At 39.8% G+C, this 22041-nt stretch overlaps 2 protein-coding genes across 6 annotated transcripts in view; one reads left to right on the plus strand and one right to left on the minus strand.

Moving 5' to 3' along the window:
• LOC114883057 (calcium-transporting ATPase sarcoplasmic/endoplasmic reticulum type) overlaps positions 1 to 13416 on the plus strand; it is a 29849-nt gene extending 16433 nt beyond the window's left edge. For 4 of the 5 annotated variants that reach the window (XM_029200409.2, XM_029200412.2, XM_029200410.2 and 1 more), the window contains exons 4-13: positions 1760 to 1842; positions 2550 to 2936; positions 3020 to 3507; positions 3582 to 4587; positions 4676 to 4896; positions 4966 to 5101; positions 5181 to 5333; positions 5410 to 5543; positions 5626 to 5743; positions 5828 to 6458. In XM_029200409.2, coding sequence (XP_029056242.1) covers positions 1760 to 1842; positions 2550 to 2936; positions 3020 to 3507; positions 3582 to 4587; positions 4676 to 4896; positions 4966 to 5101; positions 5181 to 5333; positions 5410 to 5543; positions 5626 to 5743; positions 5828 to 6028 — 2927 coding nt within the window. In that variant the 3' untranslated portion in view covers positions 6029 to 6458. Of the gene's footprint in view, positions 1 to 1759; positions 1843 to 2549; positions 2937 to 3019; positions 3508 to 3581; positions 4588 to 4675; positions 4897 to 4965; positions 5102 to 5180; positions 5334 to 5409; positions 5544 to 5625; positions 5744 to 5827; positions 6459 to 11364 lie in introns of those variants that run through there. The other variant, XM_029200417.2, reaches the window with a different exon arrangement.
• Positions 13417 to 14503: 1087 nt separating this feature from the next.
• Positions 14504 to 17272, minus strand: LOC114883058 (actin-binding Rho-activating protein-like). The gene is made up of 4 exons (XM_029200416.2): positions 17055 to 17272; positions 15959 to 16089; positions 14926 to 15175; positions 14504 to 14844 (listed from the first exon to the last, which is right to left on the minus strand). The coding sequence occupies exons 1-4, from the start codon at positions 17070 to 17072 to the stop codon at positions 14737 to 14739; spliced, it is 507 nt and encodes a 168-aa protein (XP_029056249.1). The 5' UTR covers positions 17073 to 17272; the 3' UTR covers positions 14504 to 14736.
• Between the last annotated feature and the right edge of the window lie 4769 nt (positions 17273 to 22041).

Raw genomic sequence — 22041 nt, forward strand, 5'->3', positions numbered from 1 at the left:
CGATCGAGCTTCCTTGCAGCCTTCAAAATGAATCGAGAAGTTTGAAAATTTTGATATTCGGGTTAAATTAAAAGCCTCATAAATTGTGTAATAATATTTCATTTATTATGTTTCAAGGATTCCTGCGATGAAATTTATAAAAAGAAATGTGATTGTTCTTCCATTATCGGTGTCGTTATTTTTAACTGGACGGTGTTGAAATTCTTTTCCAAAAGGGCGCCGCCGTTCGAGCCCGAAGTCCTAAAACGGTAACAGCCGTATTGATTTTCATCTCACGTAATAGCTCACTTCCGTTTCTGCCAGTTTTGTGTCGCGAGATGCACCGTTGACGCAGACCCAGCCAATCAAGGCCGCATTAATGAGATTTCTTTCATAATTTAATGACAGAACGGAACCAGCGAAACCGGTAGGTCCTCCAAGTTACTCGTTCCGCGTTTCAACCTGTCGCTGATCAACAATATCCGTATTGCGTGGACAAACGCGATGATGAAAGTGATGATTGCAGAACACTCGTCGAAAGAGACATTGATGACATATTGACCGTCGCGAAATCGCATTTCGTTGCGTTACCTGCGGTCATTCGATTCGAATCAATTTCTTTTTATTTCATTCCATTCTTCTGGATTTTTTTTAATTTTATTTCATTCTTCTGCATTTCTTTTTATTTTATTTCATTCTTCGGGATTTCTCTTCGTACGTTGTATATAACTTATTCATGAAAATTGGTAAATTTATCAAAATATCATAATGAGCCATTTTCACAGAGTGAAAATCTAAGATTGCCCGCAAAAGTTCGCGAGAATAATTAAAAAAAACTTAATAAACATAGTGGATATTTATGCAAGTTTCGCGTATATCATGAAAAAATTCATGGGAAACTTTTAACGAAACGTTTCGTCCAGGTCGTATCACAGTGAAACGATGGTTAACCGGAAATTTAAAGTGCAGGGAACGGAACGTCGGCTAAAATTCCGACCAGAGATGCAAGGTGGTGAAAAGCGATCAGGTGTATGACGAGGTAGAAACGCGTTCCTGTAATTGGCTAGCAATCGGATTTTCACTGGTCTCTGGTCGTCGCCGTAGATTACAATTAATGAAATCGTCAACCGTAGAGCACGTTGGAACGATGTGACGTCAATCGCATACTGGCAAAAGGCACTTGCCATCAAGGACGCCAGGCCCTGCCCCCGATTACTATCAGCTTCACCATTCTTCATTTTTTTTATTTTTTTATTTTTTTTTAAAGCGAATCGATGAGAGACTTCTTCCAGATCGAACCTGAATTGCCAAGTCAACAGGTTGCTATTTTTCTTAGACGTTCGACGCGATGACCTTCGTTGGAACAGACTTCGTAGCCTTCTGACGATCCTACAAAGTTATACGACGCGAAAACTAGTGCCACCTCAGACGATTTCACTTTGTTGATAGTCAACCTTGAAAAACACTTGCAAAGAGAAAAATGCCAGTTTGTGTCGCTTTTTGATTGCCAAATTAGGTCAACAATGTGGCATTTTCAAGGGAATGTCGTGTCGAAATTAAAAGTAGAAAAGAATTTTTTAATATCCAAATTTTTTCCTAATCAGCCTGTTAATTGCAAAGTTTGAAAATATCATTCTTCTTAAATTAAAAAAAATAATAATAATTGCATATGCATTAAGGTAAAAGATTCTTTTCCTGATACAAGAATGACTCAATTAACAGGTAATCAAAGGTGGAAGGAATGCGTGCGATCTAACTTGGACTTGTTTTCTGATTCCAGGAAAATCTATATGGCAACTCGTGTTGGAGCAATTCGATGACCTTTTAGTTAAGATTCTTCTGTTAGCCGCTATTATTTCTTTTGTACGTATTTGTATATATTGGTAATCTTAAGAAATTGATCGAGTGATTATCATTTACATCGGTAGACGACAGGTCATTAATTAATCTAAAGTAGGATTATTCACATCGGCGGATAAAGAACAAAGAACGTATCTCGCTATCTAAAATACGTCAATGATGTACTACGTAGCCTGATCACGATGGAATCAATTCGATCGGATCCGAAGAAGCCGTATTCGGGAAATGTTTGAACCGTTCACGCCCGTTCATTGGCAACGAATGATCTCGGATGTAACGCGATGAACCATTGAGCGTTGCTTTATTTTTAGATGTGACGTTCAAACCACGGTAATTAATAAAATCGAAGCAGTGCATTATTCCTCCGCGAGCCGTTAAGTAATTATTAGTTGCACGAAGTCTTGCTATGTTCGCGATAGAGAGGGGGGGTGGTTCAAGGCTCGTTCATTATAAATACATCTGGTTGCAAAGGTGAGAAAATAGCGCATCGATTATCTTGTCCTATGACACGAGACTCTCGTTACCTTTACGCACGTGTAGAGATTGCATTTCTCCGTTGTTCCCGGAGAATGTTCTTATCATTAACGATAACATTGTCTTTCCAGTGAAATTGACGTAATTCGGATCGTTGGAAAACCTTTGTATCGTTTCCTCAAAAATGTTGCATATCATCAAATATTTATAATTTGAATGTCTCGCTTGTTTCCTAGGTATTAGCTTTATTTGAAGAGCACGAGGATGCATTCACGGCGTTCGTCGAGCCCTTCGTCATTTTGCTCATTCTCATCGCCAACGCCGTGGTCGGTGTTTGGCAAGAACGTAATGCCGAGTCCGCGATAGAAGCGTTGAAAGAGTACGAACCCGAAATGGGTAAGGTTTTACGATCGGACAAGGCCGGTGTTCAACGAATTCGCGCCAAGGAGATCGTTCCCGGTGACATCGTCGAGGTGTCCGTCGGTGACAAGATCCCGGCCGATATTCGTCTCACCAAGATCTTCTCCACCACCCTCAGGATCGATCAATCTATCCTGACCGGTGAATCGGTCTCGGTGATCAAGCATACCGATCCTGTTCCCGATCCACGTGCCGTTAACCAGGTTGGTGCGATTTCAAATATTCTGCTTCGAGTTATACCCATCGACGAAGAGAAATATTTACAGAAACTTTTATGTTAATACAGGACAAGAAAAATATTTTGTTCTCTGGTACGAACGTTGCGGCGGGCAAAGCCCGTGGCGTGGTCATTGGTACAGGCCTGAACACCGCCATCGGTAAGATCCGTACCGAGATGTCCGAGACCGAGGAGATCAAGACGCCTCTTCAACAAAAATTGGACGAGTTCGGCGAGCAATTGTCGAAAGTCATCTCCGTCATTTGCGTGGCTGTCTGGGCTATCAACATCGGTCACTTCAACGACCCTGCCCACGGTGGATCCTGGATCAAGGGTGCCATTTACTATTTCAAAATCGCCGTTGCTCTTGCCGTAGCCGCCATTCCCGAAGGTTTGCCGGCTGTGATCACCACTTGTCTGGCTTTGGGAACTCGTCGTATGGCCAAGAAGAACGCAATCGTGAGATCGTTACCCTCCGTCGAGACTCTGGGTTGTACCTCTGTCATCTGCTCGGATAAGACTGGTACTTTGACCACCAACCAGATGTCTGTTAGCCGGTAAGTTTTTAATTAATATCATCGAGTACATTCAAACAGGTCTGTTTAATGAATTGCACGAATGTGTTTCACAGTATGTTCATCTTCGACAAAGTCGAGGGCAACGACAGCAGCTTCCACGAGTTCGAGATCACTGGATCAACTTACGAACCCATCGGCGACCTCTACCTGAGAGGACAGAAGATCCGGGGCCAGGAATACGAGACTCTTCACGAGATCAGCACAATCTGCATCATGTGTAACGATTCCGCTATTGATTTCAACGAATTCAAACAAGCATTCGAAAAGGTCGGCGAAGCAACGGAGACTGCTCTGATCGTTCTCGCGGAGAAAATCAATCCGTTTGGAGTCCCTAAGAGCGGACTGGACAGGCGTAACGGCGCCATCGTCGTTAGACAGGACATGGAGACGAAATGGAAGAAAGAATTCACTCTGGAGTTCTCCCGTGATCGTAAATCCATGTCTTCTTACTGTGTTCCTCTGAAACCGTCGAAATTGGGCAACGGACCGAAGTTGTTCGTCAAGGGTGCCCCAGAAGGTGTCTTGGACAGGTGCACGCATGCTCGTGTCGGTTCTAACAAGGTTCCTCTCACCTCGACCCTGAAGAATCGTATCTTAGATCTGACTCGTCAATACGGAACGGGCAGGGACACTCTGCGTTGCCTTGCTCTCGCCACCGCTGATCATCCGATGAAGCCTGACGACATGGACCTTGGCGACTCCACCAAGTTCTACACATACGAGAAGGATCTTACGTTCATTGGTGTCGTTGGTATGCTCGATCCGCCTCGCAAGGAAGTATTCGACTCGATTGTGAGGTGTCGCGCCGCTGGTATTCGCGTAATCGTCATCACTGGAGACAACAAGGCCACCGCTGAAGCTATCTGCAGACGCATCGGTGTGTTCACCGAGGATGAGGACACCACTGGAAAATCCTATTCCGGACGCGAGTTCGACGATCTTCCTGCGTCGGAACAGAAGGCGGCCTGCGCTAGAGCTCGTCTCTTCTCTCGTGTAGAACCTGCTCACAAATCTAAGATCGTTGAGTACTTGCAGAGCATGAACGAAATCTCGGCCATGGTGAGTTTAGATCGACGACGTATTGTTTCAGGTGCAGATTACTTGGATTAATTAATTTTTGTCTGATATTTATTTTCATCTGTTACAGACCGGTGACGGTGTGAACGATGCCCCTGCCTTGAAGAAAGCTGAAATCGGTATTGCTATGGGATCTGGAACTGCCGTAGCAAAGTCCGCCTCGGAGATGGTGTTGGCAGACGACAACTTCTCTTCGATCGTCGCTGCCGTTGAGGAGGGCCGTGCCATTTACAACAATATGAAACAATTCATCCGTTATCTGATTTCTTCCAATATTGGTGAAGTCGTGAGGTTTGTATTGAGAAATTTCTACCAGTCTTCTGTAAAGAAATAACTTGAAAATTATTTTAATCGTTACAGTATATTCTTGACTGCCGCCCTTGGTCTTCCCGAAGCTCTGATCCCTGTACAACTTCTCTGGGTCAATTTGGTTACTGATGGTCTTCCAGCTACTGCTCTTGGTTTCAATCCTCCCGACTTGGACATCATGAGCAAGGTAACGTTTCCAATGAATCGATCGGTGTTTAATTATGTAAATTTAAAAAAAAATTATAATTATATCTGTGATGCTACAGCCACCCCGTAAAGCCGACGAATCTCTTATTTCTGGCTGGTTGTTCTTCCGCTATTTGGCTATTGGTGGATACGTAGGTGCTGCAACCGTTGGATCAGCTGCATGGTGGTTCTTGTACAGTCCGCATGGTCCACAAATGAACTACTACCAACTGGTGATTATTAGATTAGGAAATTTGATCGTCTGATGTTTGATAATATACATGTAAAATTAAACTTTGAAACTCATAGACTCATCACTTGGCGTGCTTGGGCGGTGGTGACGAATTTAAGGGCGTTAACTGCAAAATCTTCACGGATCCTCATCCCATGACAATGGCCCTGTCTGTACTTGTAACTATTGAAATGTTGAATGCTATGAACAGGTAACAGGATATAAACGAACACCGTATCTGTGAATGTTTGAGCTACTATTAATTTGTTTTCTGTTGTTTTGTTTCCTTTCAGTTTATCTGAAAATCAGTCTCTCATCACTATGCCGCCGTGGTCTAACATGTGGCTCATTGCCTCTATGGCTCTTTCTTTCACACTCCACTTTGTCATCCTTTACGTCGACGTTCTTTCGGTATATTATTTAAAAAGCATACCAAGTGTATATTGTATTATTGACACGTTGTTACTACACATGTTTACTTCCTGTCTGTTTCAGTCCGTATTCCAAGTTACCCCTCTAACGGTCGAGGAGTGGGTTACCGTTATGAAGTTCTCCATTCCAGTGGTACTTCTCGACGAAACCCTGAAGTTCATTGCCAGAAAGTTCACAGATGGTGAGAATCCAATTTACACAGTGCATTGGATCGTTCTAATGTGGGCTGTGTTCTTTCGACTATTACGTATCTGTCCCATATAGAACATCCGTGAAAAAAAAAAAAAAAAAAGAAATGTTTAGTCTAACAGACGATGTTTTTCCTATGGAAAACATTTGCAACTGAGTTCTCGGACTTGCAATTGCATTTAAAACCGAAGTTCTTCCCCGTTGCCCGGGAAGCTCGAGATAAGTTATTAATTGAAGTGCGTTTAAGTGAGATTTTAACCAGTTTGACTGTTGTGCATGGTGTTAGTACAACCATACAGATTTGCCACCAAGGCCCACCATGCCCGCATCACACCGTACCCTGACGTCGTTCTACAATCATATACGGGTTTTAGTGGCTTCGAGTGATAAAAGAAAGAGACCCATCGCAATCAAAACAATTGTGATTGTTAAATTATTTTCTACGAGTGCCTTTTGAACATTTAACTTTCCTCCGCAACAAAGTACCCATTGATGTTTTTTCTAATTCAATGATTTGTTATTACATTCCGATCCTATCCTGTTGTACTCGCATGTCCTCTAAGCACGTTGCACTTTATGAATAATAATTTTTTTTTTTCTTGTAATTATTATAACAGTAGATCCTTAAATTTTAAATAGCAGCTGCACTCGTTAACTTATTTGTTGTTAATCTGGCAATTTTTTGTTCTATTTTTTTTTATTAGTTAAATCAATTTGTAGTAAAGTATAGTGTTTAAGAAAATTCTAAAAAAGAAAAAAATGGGAATCCAGGGAACATGTTGCACGATGTTTTGGTAATAGTCTTATTTTTCGGGCACTTCACTTTAACGCACACGCATAATTAGCTCACGGTGAACTTCTAATTGTTGCTCTTCTTTTTCTTTTCTAATTTATTCTTACTTTCCATTATCACCGCTTTCGTTGTTGCTTATTAAATAGAACCGAATTGTTGTTAATTAATTCCCTAGCATCAAGAATGTCTGCTTCGGTGAAGAGGTCAATGCTGGAACTGCCTGATCCGTTGCTGAAACGTCAACTCAAAGATTGTGCATGAAGTTTGAATTAATGGATCTCATTTTGAACCCGTACATACTATGTCTTCCTTCCCGTAGAGAAGTAATTGCATGCACAATTAAAAAAAGAAAAAAAACCCTCGATGATGTACATCCTACTAAAACTCACCTCGTAGAACAATCACTATCGATAGTTTGTAAATCCTGCTGTGCTTTACAAATTGTGATCGTTACTTCCACGATGATACTCAATTATTTTCTTCGCGATATTACGTCTAAACGATTGAATACTTAGTCTCGGTTCGATTTAGTTCGATTCAATTTCAACCGCGTCTCGGATGAAAAGATAAACGATGACACCTTTTATTACATCCGGTTTCATCGAATTAAACGAGCACGGCAGGATCACTCTACCATCTTTGCACTCTCATCGCATTCACTCTTTTACCTTTACGTGTACCTTACTGGGTGTGATTTACATGTTCGAACGATTAATGCCATGCAACAGATTTGTATACCACTAATTTAACAGATCCGGACTGCAAAGACTCGCGCGTGTAACATAAAAGAAGGAGACCGAAACTCGATCGTCTCTGCAAGTCCGTGTCTTGTATTAATCCCCTCGTTTCCCTCAGGATGGTGGTCTGAACACGAGGAACGCTCGTTATCTTACCTAAGTGTACATTTTTGTTCCTATTCACCGATCACGGCCAATATTTCCATTATCATTCTTTCGCCGTTGAATGAAACGAACAGTAAATCATTGTAAAAAGAAAAGAAACTTAAACGATTTACCTTTATTCTTATTTTACTCTTATGTAATATAACGAAGAAGGTATCGAGCGAATCTCGAGTTCAGACATTGGCCGACAACAATCTCTATACACGCGCCACATGCGAAACGGAATATCCGGTCTCGTCACGAGTTACGTGAGCCTCTTTAACGCATCTAACTGTCTCCTTTAGTCACATTTCTCATCCGGGGTTTTATAAATCATAATACTAGAGAGTATATATATTGTTCGGCAGAATCGTGCCGTGTTTGTAAATGGTGAAACGCGCTAATCGAGCCACTTCTCGACCCCGTGCAAACGCAACAAGACTGACGATGTGGTTTCAAGAAGTGGTTCGTGTTTTCGCGTGAATACAACGTTTGTCCATCGTTCGTTCGACGCGAAAAAGTGCATAATTAATTTAACTGCGTTGAAAGCGTGGCGACGCGTCAACAACAGAGTCCTCGTTCGCAATTTAAAATACTAGTGTAATATATATATATATTATATACATAAATATTATTAATTAAACCGGTTAGGGCGTGATACTACTTTGGTATGGGCATAACTGAACTTAATTAGACGGGAGATCCGCGAAGAAATGATTTTCTTTTTTTCGCGAAGAGTATAGCGACGGTGACGTGTAACGCGGGGTTCGTGGATGGGCGCGTGACCGATGGACGGGGGGAGGGTAGCGCGTTGGGTGCAGCCATGGGTGCTCGTCAACGGGCACGCGCCGATCGGCACCGCTTACTTCGAATCCGTCGAGGAAACCCACTAACTTGTGTGTGTTTTGTTCGAATTTAACATAGAAGCAATTTATTCTTTTTTTTTTTTTTTTGTACAGCGATATCACTGATATCAATCGAGTACCGGCAGATCTTCTTCGACGATTGATCCTGTGCGATCGCGCGACCGGGTGAAATATTCAGAATAAAAGCTAGTGTAATTTTTACGCTCTCGTCGTTGCGTATCGCGTCGATGGCACAGAGATAGATCGCGAAGATCATGATTGCCGATACGAACGAAAACGGTCTGACGGCACTTCACGACGCTCAATAAAACGTAAAACGTGAGAGAAACAAATTCATTCTGTTTTTTGCGTTCGTTCATTCGACGTACCGAACGTTTGTAAGTACTTGGATTGTGTGGATTGTGTTTTTTCTCTGTTTTCTTCTTTTTTTTTGTCTTTTTATTTCTCGTTTGTTCTTTTCTTTTCTTCCTCTCTGTTGACTTGGAAAAAGATCGATGACGAGGATGTCACGGAGAGGAAAGATAAGGCCAACGCTCCGCCGCGTTACGCAAGAGAAAATTGAATCGCTGGATTCGCGATGTCGGTGAAACGCGAGGATCTTCAACCTTTCTTACCCTATTCCCAGAACCTTTCATCCGTAGACGATATGATAGTTGCGAAATTTTTCTTCGAAACGCTTGTGAAATATCGCGTTTCTACCGCAGGCGAATCCAGCGAACGCTTGCCTGACGCTCTAGCTAATCTAGTACGGTAAATGGTACGATGATGATACCCACGGTCGCATCGTTCGTTCAGGAAGTACCTATTTCTAATGATAATAAGATAATATTAATAATATTAATGATAATAATAATGATTAATAACTTATAAATAGAGTGCGATTATATTTGAATGATTTGATGCATACGTTCGCCACAGACGCACGTTGTGGCGGATCGACGGTGTGATGATCCTAATTAATTAGACCCGCATCGACGGTCTAACGAACAAACCGGCAAGCGATTCGACGACGATAATATAGACAGAGAGAAGAAGGGATAAGAATGATTTGCATCGTGAATAGGATAAACGGGTTTCGCAAACACACCGTGTCTCTTCGATTGTCGCGTTTCATCTCGAATCAAGACCGGAAGGTGAAAAAAAAAAAAATAAATAAATAAATAAATAAAAGTGAAAGTATACGTATTATCGCGAACGAATTATCGATAATTAGCGACGGTCCAACCTCTAGTGCGTTACTTGTTACATAAATAAATGAGGAAATGAAAAATAGGAATGATGTGTTAACTAAATGCGTGTTCGCATGTCAATGATCGGCCTATTATGATTAAAAGAAAAGAAACATAAAAAAAAAGAGAAGAGAAATCGGTTGAAAGAGTAGAGTATCTGGCAGGAGAGTGGCATATGCCGCGTGTAAGAACATCGAACACTTAATACAATGTGAACTGTAATAAGTGTTTGTTTGCTCCACTCTGTCTCCATACACCTGTGTAATTTTCTGTGCCTTTATCTCTCTGTCACCTGTTCACGTTCCTCTATTTCATTTAATCGTGATTGTACCTATCCTCTTACCGTATCAACATTTTTCAATACTCCTGGTTAACCCTTTGAGTGCAGAAATTTTCGATCATTATTTATTTTATTATTTTAATTCATAATTTTTTCAAATCTGCAGCACTCAGAGGGTTAAAATTGTTACACAGACATCTGGTTGTAAACGTTTAAAGATCAAGAAAGATTTATACCCAGAGGTCTCTTAACAATCTAACTGTTAGATCCTAAATCGTGAATGTATCAAGGAAATCATTCGCCTCATCAGTCATCAGCGTAACGAGAGATAAAAAAAAATTCTATTCTTCGTTGAAAGAACGATTTTAATTAACGTCGAATTCGTGTAAGTTTAACCATGAAACTGGAAACTGGACCAGCCGGAAAAGTGCAAGCGACCACCACCATTTCCGCCTTGTTCCATCAATCATGGCCATTCTATGTCCCCAGAGTTGTTGTTTGTATTTCTGCATGCATTCTCTGGATCGGCAAGGAGAATAAAAAATATTCAGAAATGATACCGATATCGGCCTGGAATGACCATGTCCCTTGTTCGAGGAAGTTGCCCCTGAACACAGCAACCCGAAACACATTTTTTTTGCTAACTCCTGCCTGCTGGTGTGTGATACTATTCAGTCGAGGAGCGAACCAACGTCACTGGAACGTAAGGACGCTGTGAACTGGAATCAGGTAACAGAATTTTATTTCTAATTATTTTTCATTGAATTTTTCATAACTTTATCTGTACACTGTGAGACGAGACACGACAATGACGACGACAGTCCCCGTATCAGATTTATAGTTTCTACTTAGAGTGAGTTTTTCTTGTAGAGTGAAATTATTTAAATGAATCTTCGTTTAATCAATTGCGTATGGATTGCAAGGTGTTAGATGCATTTTTAAGTTATTTCGTCATTCATTAATTTATACATTTAAAATCATTAGGAAATCATTATTCTTCTAGTTTGATAGCAAATTCATTTAATAATGATTTATGTTAATATTAATTAAATTTTTCTTAATATTTCTGAAGACACCAAAGTCAACCAATAAGCAATGCATTAATCTAAGAAAAATCTTGAAGTAACTTGAAAATATTCCGATTAGACGGTGCAATTGTTGAATTTTCGTTGATGATATTCCCACGAAATGACAGGAATCGACATTGAGAAACGATACTTTTGTACATCCGGTACCACTGAACTTCCGGTCATGTACCGTTCTGTTTTCGACGCTACTTCCATCGATCGGATGTGCTCGCGAGACGCGACGTTAACGAATGGCTACTCGTAATTAATCGAAATTACTTGGATATGCTTACAGTGGCACCGCCTGTGGTGATGACGAAATAAAGATCGAGAACGCGTCGGACGAAATCGACAGCAGTCCGGGACACGAGAAAAATCGTCGGAATGGCGCTTAAACGACACCCATCCGCAACAACTCGCAAGCTGATCGACAGGATCGAGCCGACAGATATCTTACGGACACTATCGACACGTACATATACACACACAGATCGGGGTGTACAAACTCATTGAAAAAAAAAACAAAAAAGAAAAAAAAACACATAAAAGATATTTTTAAAAGAAGAAAAAAAATACACGGAAGATGACAGTCCAGCTTGGGATGTTCAGGCGAGAGCGTTCTGTCGATGCAACAACCAAGTAGTTTTTTTTCCGGGAAATATAGTTTCAATTTAGGAGTACAGACTTTTCAAACTCGAGAATCTAGAGGGAGTCGAAGCGGCCAACCATGCAAAATAAGAAAACAATGAAAATAAATAAATAAAAAAAAAAAAAAATTAAAAAACATTTTAAAAACGTCTAATCGGAGCAGCTGTTTCCGCGAGAGCATCGTAGAGACGGGTTGAAAACTAATCGGTGTGTCTGTGTTATGTTGCAGTAAGCGAAACGGTCGTCGACAAGTGGGTCTAGGCTTGTCACGCGATGTGTGCCACCGGCAACAATTTCTCTGCCAAGCACAAACAATGAACGAAAGAGAAAAAGAAAGAATGTCAGGAAAATAGTCCGAAAAATGAAAGAAAAAAAAACCAAAAAAAAAAAAAAATGAAACAGAAGCTCAGCCAAGCAAAAAGACAGAGACGGACAGAGGCGGGACTTGACTCGCGCGATTGCTGCGAAATAACGGCCCTGCTGCGATATCATTTAGCGAACCAAAAAAAAAAAAATCAAAAGAAATTATAATAAATGAAAATACTCGATAACTCATTGATCGACACGTCGATGAGATGCTCATGGGTGACCATAGGTCACTCTTTTCCCTGGCTAGCTAACGCACCCCCACTCGCTGCACACCGCTCGCCGACGATGCTTCTCGTTCACGAATCACACCACCTTCGTCTAAGTATTCCGTTGTCGGTGATACGAAGAAAAAGAGTGTGTATAATTTTGTAGAACAGAGTGGTCCGTTAATGAAATCCTCCGTTAGGGGATAACACCCTTAAGATCGATACGCGACGACGATCGGTAGAAGCATTCATTTCCCATTACTTCTTTAATCAATTTATTATTACTCTTTGCTTCTAACACATTCTTCTTTTCTTTTGCCCCTGTCTGGCTCAATATTCCAAACGAAAGTTGTTCTTCAATTCGATACTTCTATTTTCTTCTTCCATTGAAACTTAACTTCTCGCTAAATACGCGTAACGCTTCCCTCGACACCTCGCGTCTTCCACGAGGAGGGTCTACCCCTCGAACTTTACTCAGGATCCCTCTATCTAGCCTGTTGATTGGCTGGAGAGAAAGGAACACGGTGTCGAACGTGTTCGATGGACACTGTCGTGGAAATCAACCACTTTTATCTAACTCGATCTTCTCGTACCGTCGTCGATCGCGTTTTTTTTTTTCGTTGATCCATTCAGACGGAAACTTCTTCGGGAAGATTCCAGGCCACGGAGAACACCGAACGGAAGCTCGTTAACGTATCGATGACGACGATGCAGGACGACGAAACTGGACGGTTAAGCGGAGAGCAGCGCGGACCTCAAAGAAGAGCGTACTCCCTTTGTCGTTGGATCGAGTGGTACACTTTAGGACGATTTAAATAAACAAAGAAAAATAAAATTGATATATTATACGAACTGTATGATTGATCGGTGACGTAACTTTCAAACGGGGGCTTCCGTCGTCAAACACGATCGTTTAAACGAATGATGATAGTCGGCGAAAAGGATCCATCCTATGATCGCGGAAGCCTCCTCGATGCTCACGAAACTTACGCCACTCGAGTAATCGATGAAGCTCGCGAGATTTCAAATACCATTGTACATAAGAATTTTATCGTTACACGCGCGATGTTTAAAGAGATTATTGATTAATGTTAAGAGACATTAAATATATACATATATACATACATATATTTTTTTTTCTCGTGAAGAAAGCGCACAGAGATACATAAGAAGACGCGTCTCGAGCGAGAACGATTCGACACGTGTCTGGAATTTCGAAGAACCGTTTTATTTTCTCCTCCCAATCTTATCGATTTTTCTTATCCCGATGAACCGATTAATCGCGGGACGAACGTTCGTTCGTTTTCCATGTTTCCCTTTGTCCGTTTCCTCCCCCTCCCCCGACATTGGGAAAATTATTCTTCGAGCAACAATGAGAGATCCGGCAGAAACTGGATGTTAATTAATTTTCTTTGTAAAAGTGAAACGAAACGTTTGATTTATTCGTTGGAAATTTGTGTAACTTTCCTTTCTTTTTTTGATAACTTTGCAATCAATGGAAACGATTAAACGCTTGTATCAAATGTGAGGATTATTTAAATGTTTGTAGAAAGCAAGTGTTGTTTGAATCTTTTTTTCCGATTACTTAGAACGGTATCAAATCTAGGATCTATTTTTATAAAATGAACAAGTCTGTTTTAATCCTCGTAACAATAAATACAGCAGGAAACACGAGTTCTGTATTGTGGATATTACTTTTGACATTAAAGGTTCTATACTAATGGATTGTAATAATGTGAGAGTGAATAGTCGTTGTAAAATAGGTATTAAATGAACAATTTCAGCGTTGAACCTTATCCAATTATCCTGTATAATTGATTTAATATCAATTTATCACTGAGAATTACTTTTCTGTTCAGATCAGATGATACAATTTTGAACACCGATAAGAACAAGAATTACCTGAATTCTTAAAAGAAATATTTGTAAATTTTCCAATTTAACCCATCAAGCATTACAGGGTTGACACCCTGTAAATAATTATCCAAGGCATTTCAATGATCTCAGATCATTCTCGCTCGAATCATCCGCGTTGAAATACGCGTCTGATAATTTTCTTCTGAAAATGGCGAGAGACCTGATTATTTTTAATGTAAGTACACGAACAGCTCTGTACGAATAAAGGTTTGAAAGTAAAAGAAGCTCCTGATCTCCATTGATTTCAATGCCCAACGGAGCGATCGGAATAATCAGGAATAATTAACACAGTGATTTTATAAAAATCTTTTTATTTCTATCCTATGAAGTATCACATTGTACAAGTTCGTTTCTTAACAAGAATCTACATCATTCACTCGTCAACCTCGCGCTTCATATTTACATCCTCGGTTTCCAATAAAAATTACATTCTATATTATACAATGGTCATTGCCGGAACTACGATTCCGGAAGCGATTCAACGAGTAATTTGTTGAAGAGCGGATGGATCGAAGTTAAAGCGATTGTTAACTCAATGGCGTTTCCTTTGCGATCTCCTGTAGTCGCTGGTTATAAAGCTCGCGAATTTCTTTCAGAGGTTTCAGCAGGTATATCGGTACGTCGTCGTCTCGCCTCTGAAGCAAAGATTAATCAATTCGAAAATATATTGAAAGAGAAAATTGTTAAATTAATTAAAAAGAAGATCGATCGAATACCTGGAACAGAACTTCCCCCTCGAAGTCAACCAACTTCTGTTTCCTGGCCCTCAGTAAAAGACCCACGCATTTGTCGCTGATGTGAGTGTAAATATTGAAGAGATCACCGAACGTGATCGCGATGATCTCTGGATCGTCCCGGCAGGGTGTACCTTCTTGATAAATGATCTCGCAAAGTTCAAGCACCTCTTTGAGAATGTGGGCTGCTGCTTTCCGGCCACGCATAGCCGTCAGAGAACCAGCTTCCGGTCTGGAATCCATCAGGAAAAATGTCTATTAATTTATCTACTTAACCCATTAGCTGCAAAATTTTCTTTTTTTGAAATTTTTGGCCGGATAAGTTATACAGGTGGGCAAAATTTTAAAGGGTGATTCTAGGGATCGAAATAAGACGAAAATCAAGAATAACAAAATAGCGTTTGCGGCTTTGTTTTACAGTAATTAATGTTTAAAGATTCGAGTTAAAAGCGCCTGAAACCTGCAATCCGCCCAGCTCCGACGACTGAACGTCAGGTCAGCAGGGGAAGTTGCAGTCATAACCAAGAATTCACTCGTCAATCTTGCGCTTCATATTTACATCCTAGAATCCTAGAATCGTTGAATAGTAGAAACTTATCTGGTGCTATTCTGTTTCTCGGTACTGCAGCATTCGGCTTCCATTCTTGGTTATAACTGTACCGACCCCTGTTGACCTGACGTTCAGTCGTCGGTGCTGGGCGGATTGCAGGTTTCAGGCGCTTTTTACTCGAATTTTTAAACGTTAATTACTGGAAAACAAAGCCGCAAACGCTATTTCGTTATTCTTGATTTTCGTCTTATTTTGATCCCTAGAATCGCCCCTTAAAATTTCGCCCACCTGTTGTCGAACCCCCTGTATATATGCATATTTTTGGCGCCGGGTGGTGTACGTAAAATTCTAAAATCCCCAAATGGGGATCGTGATAGCTGATGGGTTAATATTTGAATAATAATTCTTCTTATTTGGGATATTTATTTTGAAGGGTAGTGCTTTGCGAAGAATTGCACGACTCACCTGCCATACTCGTCCTTGGAAAATGTTCGTTTCTCGAGATTCAATCCCGAGGTGAATGGATTCTTGCTCTGTTTCTCCTGGTGTTTGTTCGCATTTTGTTCGAACATCGCCACTTTGTCGCTGAGTGATTCCTGAAACCGAACGAATGTTTCCAAATTTAATTATCCTCAATTATTCGTCGTCAGAAGCAATGTAATCTAACCGAATGACGAAGAAATGACAGCAGTCGTACGAAACGAATGAAAATAGAACGTTGACGAGAGAAGCTTTATGTAAGGAGCACTCGATAGTCAGACGAGGACTGACTTTGTTAGAGCAACATCGAGGCTTCTAATCTTCGAATAACACGTCTGGGAAAACATTCTTCGCACGTAATCGTGAAAGTAGCTTGCGAATGCATCGTCACAGATTAGTTCTATAATTACTCGAGAATACTAATTCAATTTTCTTCGCGAAAGGAAAGATTCTGCGAAACTTGCTTTCATTTTTATGAGAAGAATTGCGCGATTGGAAAATTGACGATTCGAGGGAACGTTTAAAGAGGGCAAGAGTGTCATGGTGCGGTTGATCAAGGTGGAATGTTGGAAGACGGCCAGTTTGGACCATTTAAAGAGCCATCGATGGCATGCTGACAAATTTTCGCGTACGTGCAAAAATGATAATATAATACTATAGGATATAGTCACTGATTATTATGCTTTGTCAATTTGTCTATGGTTTCATTATAATATTATAGAAAATTTTAATTGAACTTCCCAAAAAATTGAATGACATTTAGAATCTCTACTTCTTTAAATGTAAAATTTAAAGAGAAGTTATAAATTGATATAGCAACAATCAGGAAAGATAGAAAAAGGTAGACGTATAACTATTTTTAAATTGAAAATAAATAAACATCTCGACAGAAGTTGACACACTTTTGACAAAAACACCAGAATAATATGCCAAGATGGGAGCGTGTGGATACAGTAGAACAAGTAGAGTTTTAATCAGACACCACGATCAAGTTCATTGTCAAGGCTCGCACTGTTCACCGTACAAAAACATGCGTATCTAATTAACATAATTTAAAGCACCACTTTCAAAAGATACTCACAAGCATCACTGATGACATAGTTTCACCGTAAAGTAATACAAAAAGGAAGAATTAATTTAAAAATAAGAAAAGACGAAGGGTAGGGTATTAATACTGTTCGTTTAAAATTGATATCGAGAGAGAACCGATGATGTTGTTTCGAATGATCGCGGTTGTCGCGATTATCGCGGCTGTTGTTGCGCTCGTTTCGTTGACTCTCGTCTCGTGAATGCAGCGTCGCGACGCCGCACGTCTTTTTATAAGATGCCAGCTACGTCAAATGACTCCCACCGGCGAAATTCCATCGAGAGACCAACCGAAATATTTACCGAGTTTTCGAGCCAATTCCGTGCGAATCCGAGGTCTTTCGATGCCAACACCGGAAACGATGATTCCGAGGCTACTACATCTTTCTTTTATTAATCAATGGCTGACCGATTCATTCACGAACATTCGTGAAGCCGTTTTCGTTGAACCCTTTGTTTTGTTTACGATCTTTGAAAACACTTGTGATCGAGAATTTTAAGAAGAAGATTCTGATGGATCAATTGTTAAATGGAATAGTTCCTATTCAAGGAATTTGGTTTGAGTTGATATATTTTTCAATGGTAATTATTGGAAATAATAATTCTATTGCTATATGTATCATCGATCTTATATTAAGGATGAGAGTCTCCTAAAGTTCTTTCTTCTTTTTAGGGTTAATTCTAGATCCATGAATTACATTGATTCATGGAATACCGAGCTTCAAAGAAACGCGGTGTATTTGCGTAAAAGTGAAAATACGCAAACGCCGGATTTAATGCACATTTGAACCGATACGGCTAAATATTTCTCATTCCATGCTAATTTTAAATGTTAGAGATTCCAGCAACTAATTTTTATTTTTGGAACCATCCATCGAAAGTAAATTCGAAAATGCAACAAATTTCTCAAATATTCCAAATATTTGGCGACAGAAATTTCGACGGTATTCGATAGAAGATCGGTAAAGTATTTGATAGAAATATTGGAAATACGCTTCGACTGATTTATGCCGGTCTCAACTTGTTCCCCTGTCCGATCCAGCTCGTATATCGCCACTTTGTCAGTGATAAACCGACCCCCGTGTTTCGCGGTTAATTCGAGAGATCGGGACACGACGAACCTCCTTCTCGTTAGATTCCTACCGGTAACTCGTTCCGCTATTTTTTTGGCAACGCGAAGATTACCGAAGAGCCAATTTAGCCAGACGCCATTCAGGAGTAATTGGAACGCCAATAATAAATCGACGTTTCATTTAGCAGGAAACGGTTGACATACGGCTTGAAATGTGGCTTATTGTGCAATACTTCTATTAAATCTTAATATAGCTTTGATCAATTTTAATTAAAGCGGTTGTTATTAAAATATTTATAAACGTGAAAAATCTTAATTTTCTAAAGAAAGGCTAATGGTAAGAGAGATAGTTTTATGAATCTACTGTTTAAAAACAGAATATTATTCAGCCTAATGTAATTTGCTTTTCGTTGTCTTAAATTCGATTTAAGAGTCTTCACTGACCAACGCAACACAGGGTAAACTATGCTGATCATCCGATATGAATCATCTTCTAAATCGCTCGAACGCGTGGACGACGTTGAGAACGGCGTGTTCAATTGTGACGCATCGGAAGGTAAATTTAGTGCAACGTCCCCGGAAGAACGTGATGGCCACGCAGGTTCGTGGCATACGCGTTTACTATTATCAGTGACTATAGTCTGTATACAGATCTAACAAGAGTAAATATGCCTTGTAAGGGATGCAATGATGTAAGAGATGCAAGAATGTATCGAATATAGGGATATAAAGAAAGCAGGAATGCAAAGGCATGTAAGAGATGCAGGGATCTTTTCATCCCTACATTCCTTTCATCCCTACATTCTTTTTATCCCTACATTCCTTTCATCCCTACATTCTTTTTATCCCTACATTCCTTACATCTCTTCATCCCTTAAATCCCTACATTCTTATCATCCTTTAAATCCCTACATTATTATCATCCCTACATTCTTTTCATCCCTACACTCTTTTCATCCCTACATTCTTTTCATCCCTACATTCTTTTCATCCCTACACTCTTTTCATCCCTATATTCTTTACATCCCTACATTGATTTCATCCCTACATTTCTTATAATAAATATATTATAAAGACTGCTTCGAGTAAAGGTAAGTAAAGGTAAGTAAATTTTGAGAAAATTTCGAAAAACAGCGCCCCCTAGCGGCAAAAATTTGAACTAAAATGTCGATGTCGAGTCAGCGCCATCTGGTTTTGAAAAAAGGAACTAAATCTTGCTCAATTTCTGGCCCTCTGGCGGCAAAAATGTGAACTAAAATTTCGATGTCGAATCAGCGCCATCTGGTTTTGAAAAAAGGAACTAAATCTTGCTCAATTTCTGGCCCTCTGGCGGCAAAAATGTGAACTAAAATTTCGATGTCGGATCAGCGCCATCTGGTTTTGAAAAAAAGAACTAAATCTTGCTCAATTTCTGGCCCTCTGGCGGCAAAAATGTGAACTAAAATTTCAATGTCGAATCAGCGCCCTCTTTTGGCGAAAAAAGGAACTAAATTTGTATAAAATCGCAGGCCTTATAGCCGCAAAAATTTCAACTCAATTTCAGGGAGGTACTGGGATGTATGGAATGCAGGAATATAAGTGATACAAGGATTTAAAGGATACAGGCATGTAAGAGATGCAGGGATGTAAGGGATGTAAGGGATGTTGGGATATAAAGAAGGCAGGAATGTGAGGAATGCAGAGATGTAAGGGATGCAGGCATGTAAGGGATGCAGATATGTAAAAAATGCAATGATGTAAGAGATGGAAAGATGTAAGGAATACAGGGATAAAAAGAAAGCAGGAATATAAAGGATATAGGCATGTAAGAGATGCTGGGATGTAAGGAATAGAGAGATGTAAGAGATGCAGGGATGTAAGGGATGTAGGGATGTAAGGAGGGCAAGGATGTAAGGGATGCAGGAATGTAAGAGAGATTCAGGAACACAAAGAATACAGCGGTCATTATCATGACCCCTCGAAAATAAAGGCATGTCCAGTCTTTTGTGTCTGTAGTCATTGCTATTATAGTCGAGGACGCCCGTTGACGTAGCTGTTCATTGATGGCTAGCGTTCGGCGACGCAAAAGCAAGCTAATTCCACGTTTCCGCCCGCTGACTAACCGATGGATGCTCCTTTTACGGTTCCACAGCCTCGATTCGCTTGAAATACGCTCGAAAATATGCGCGTATGCGAACCACCTTCGAGTTCGTTTATTTACAAAACGAGACAACCACTTGAACTACCTGTCGTCGAATCGAGTAGCATTGATTCAATTAATTTATTTATACGATCTATTGATTCATTCAAGTTGTTCTTGGATCGTGAAGAAGTACTTACGTTATCTGATAATCGACAGAACAAAGCAGCCACTTTCCTATGAATAATTTATTTTCGAAATAGCAGTCTCACCTGTTGATAGCAAAAATATCCGTTCACGCGTCAGAAAATGTTTACACGAGTTTCGGTCGTAGAAAAAGGAAATGAAAGTTCACATATGCTTCGTGACGCTTGAGCGAGGACGTGGGCGAAAGTATTTTTCCATCTCGATTCTAAATTAGATCGTTAAGAAGCGTGTTGATCCAGTCGTGTTCGATATTTACTTCATTTTTCTATATAAAGTTCATGTCTGACATATGGTAGATTTAAATCACTTGCGGAGCCCTTAACAGTTTATACATTATACTAATATAAACGCAGACATTTATTAAATACTGTGTGATAAATATAATAATCCAGAGGAATATCAATATCTAATATATTTTATTCAAATGGAGATTTTATTATCTATGGCTGGTCAATTACAGAGATTTCCACTGAACTAGTGTAATAGCTATGGCTGACAAAACTCAGGGTTATCTACTTAAACTTTCAATTTCGCAAATAACATTGAATTCATAACAAAGAAGAAACTTCGAAATAGAAAGAATTAATATTTATTAATTATTTCTTCTCCAAAAATATTCCAAAAGATCAAAGACTAATGATTGACGATCGAAAGAAGCGGAGAAAATTAAACGACGACTCGAGCCAAAATTACTTCCCCGTCCCTCGGCTACCATAAGAAAGTTTCTAAAATTAATTTTAAGGAATTCGACGTGATTTTTATCGACGACCTTCGTGTAACGACGATCCTGGACATTCTTTCGCCCCATCTCCGAAGTCGCGTCGCAAAAATGCGATACAAGAGAACAGGAATGGCAAAGTTAATCTAACGTTACGTTGGGGAATCAGGCTTCGAGCACGTGCAGGATATAAATAATTCCATAAAGCACGGGTCCAATCTCTCGCTATATTTTTCTTTGTTCGAACAAAGCTAATAAGCGTATCTTTCAATTGTAAGGAAATCATAAAGAAAATAAGAAAAGTAAGGAATAATTTTGTGTAATTAATCGGTGAGAAAGGTTATTAATAATTGATTAAAAAACGACAGAGGAATTACGTTTATTCATTGTTATATTGTTATTCCTACAAGTCAGAAAGGGAATGATTAATTAGACTATTAAACCGGCTTGCAATTAACTTTTTCTCAATGGATCTTCGTCAACGTCTGTACGCTCTTTCTCGTGATTTCTGTTGAATTGCGCAGCGATTCTATACTTTTTGGCAGGTGCCGTGAAATTCTAAAGTAATTAGGCGAATCCGCGTCAAGCGTATTACGTAACCGTGGCGGATTTGACTCATAAAATTTGCGAGATGACACTTGGTTGGGATTTAGATTCTTCCTGGCTGCACCACCTTCTTCTGAGACCGATGAAATTCTGAGATAAATGTATAACGCTCTGTAAAATTGTAAAATTGCAAAATAATCGAACACCTTTGCTGTGCCGTAGAGTCTAGTAATTAAAGAATTAATTGATTAAAGAAATGTAGTTGGAAAAGGAGCGTTAAAAATAATTAAAAGCGTTCGTGAAATTGCGAATTCGTTTAA

The sequence above is a fragment of the Osmia bicornis genome, chromosome 2 (genome assembly GCF_907164935.1).
Source record: "Osmia bicornis bicornis chromosome 2, iOsmBic2.1, whole genome shotgun sequence".
NCBI lineage: Eukaryota > Metazoa > Arthropoda > Insecta > Hymenoptera > Megachilidae > Osmia > Osmia bicornis.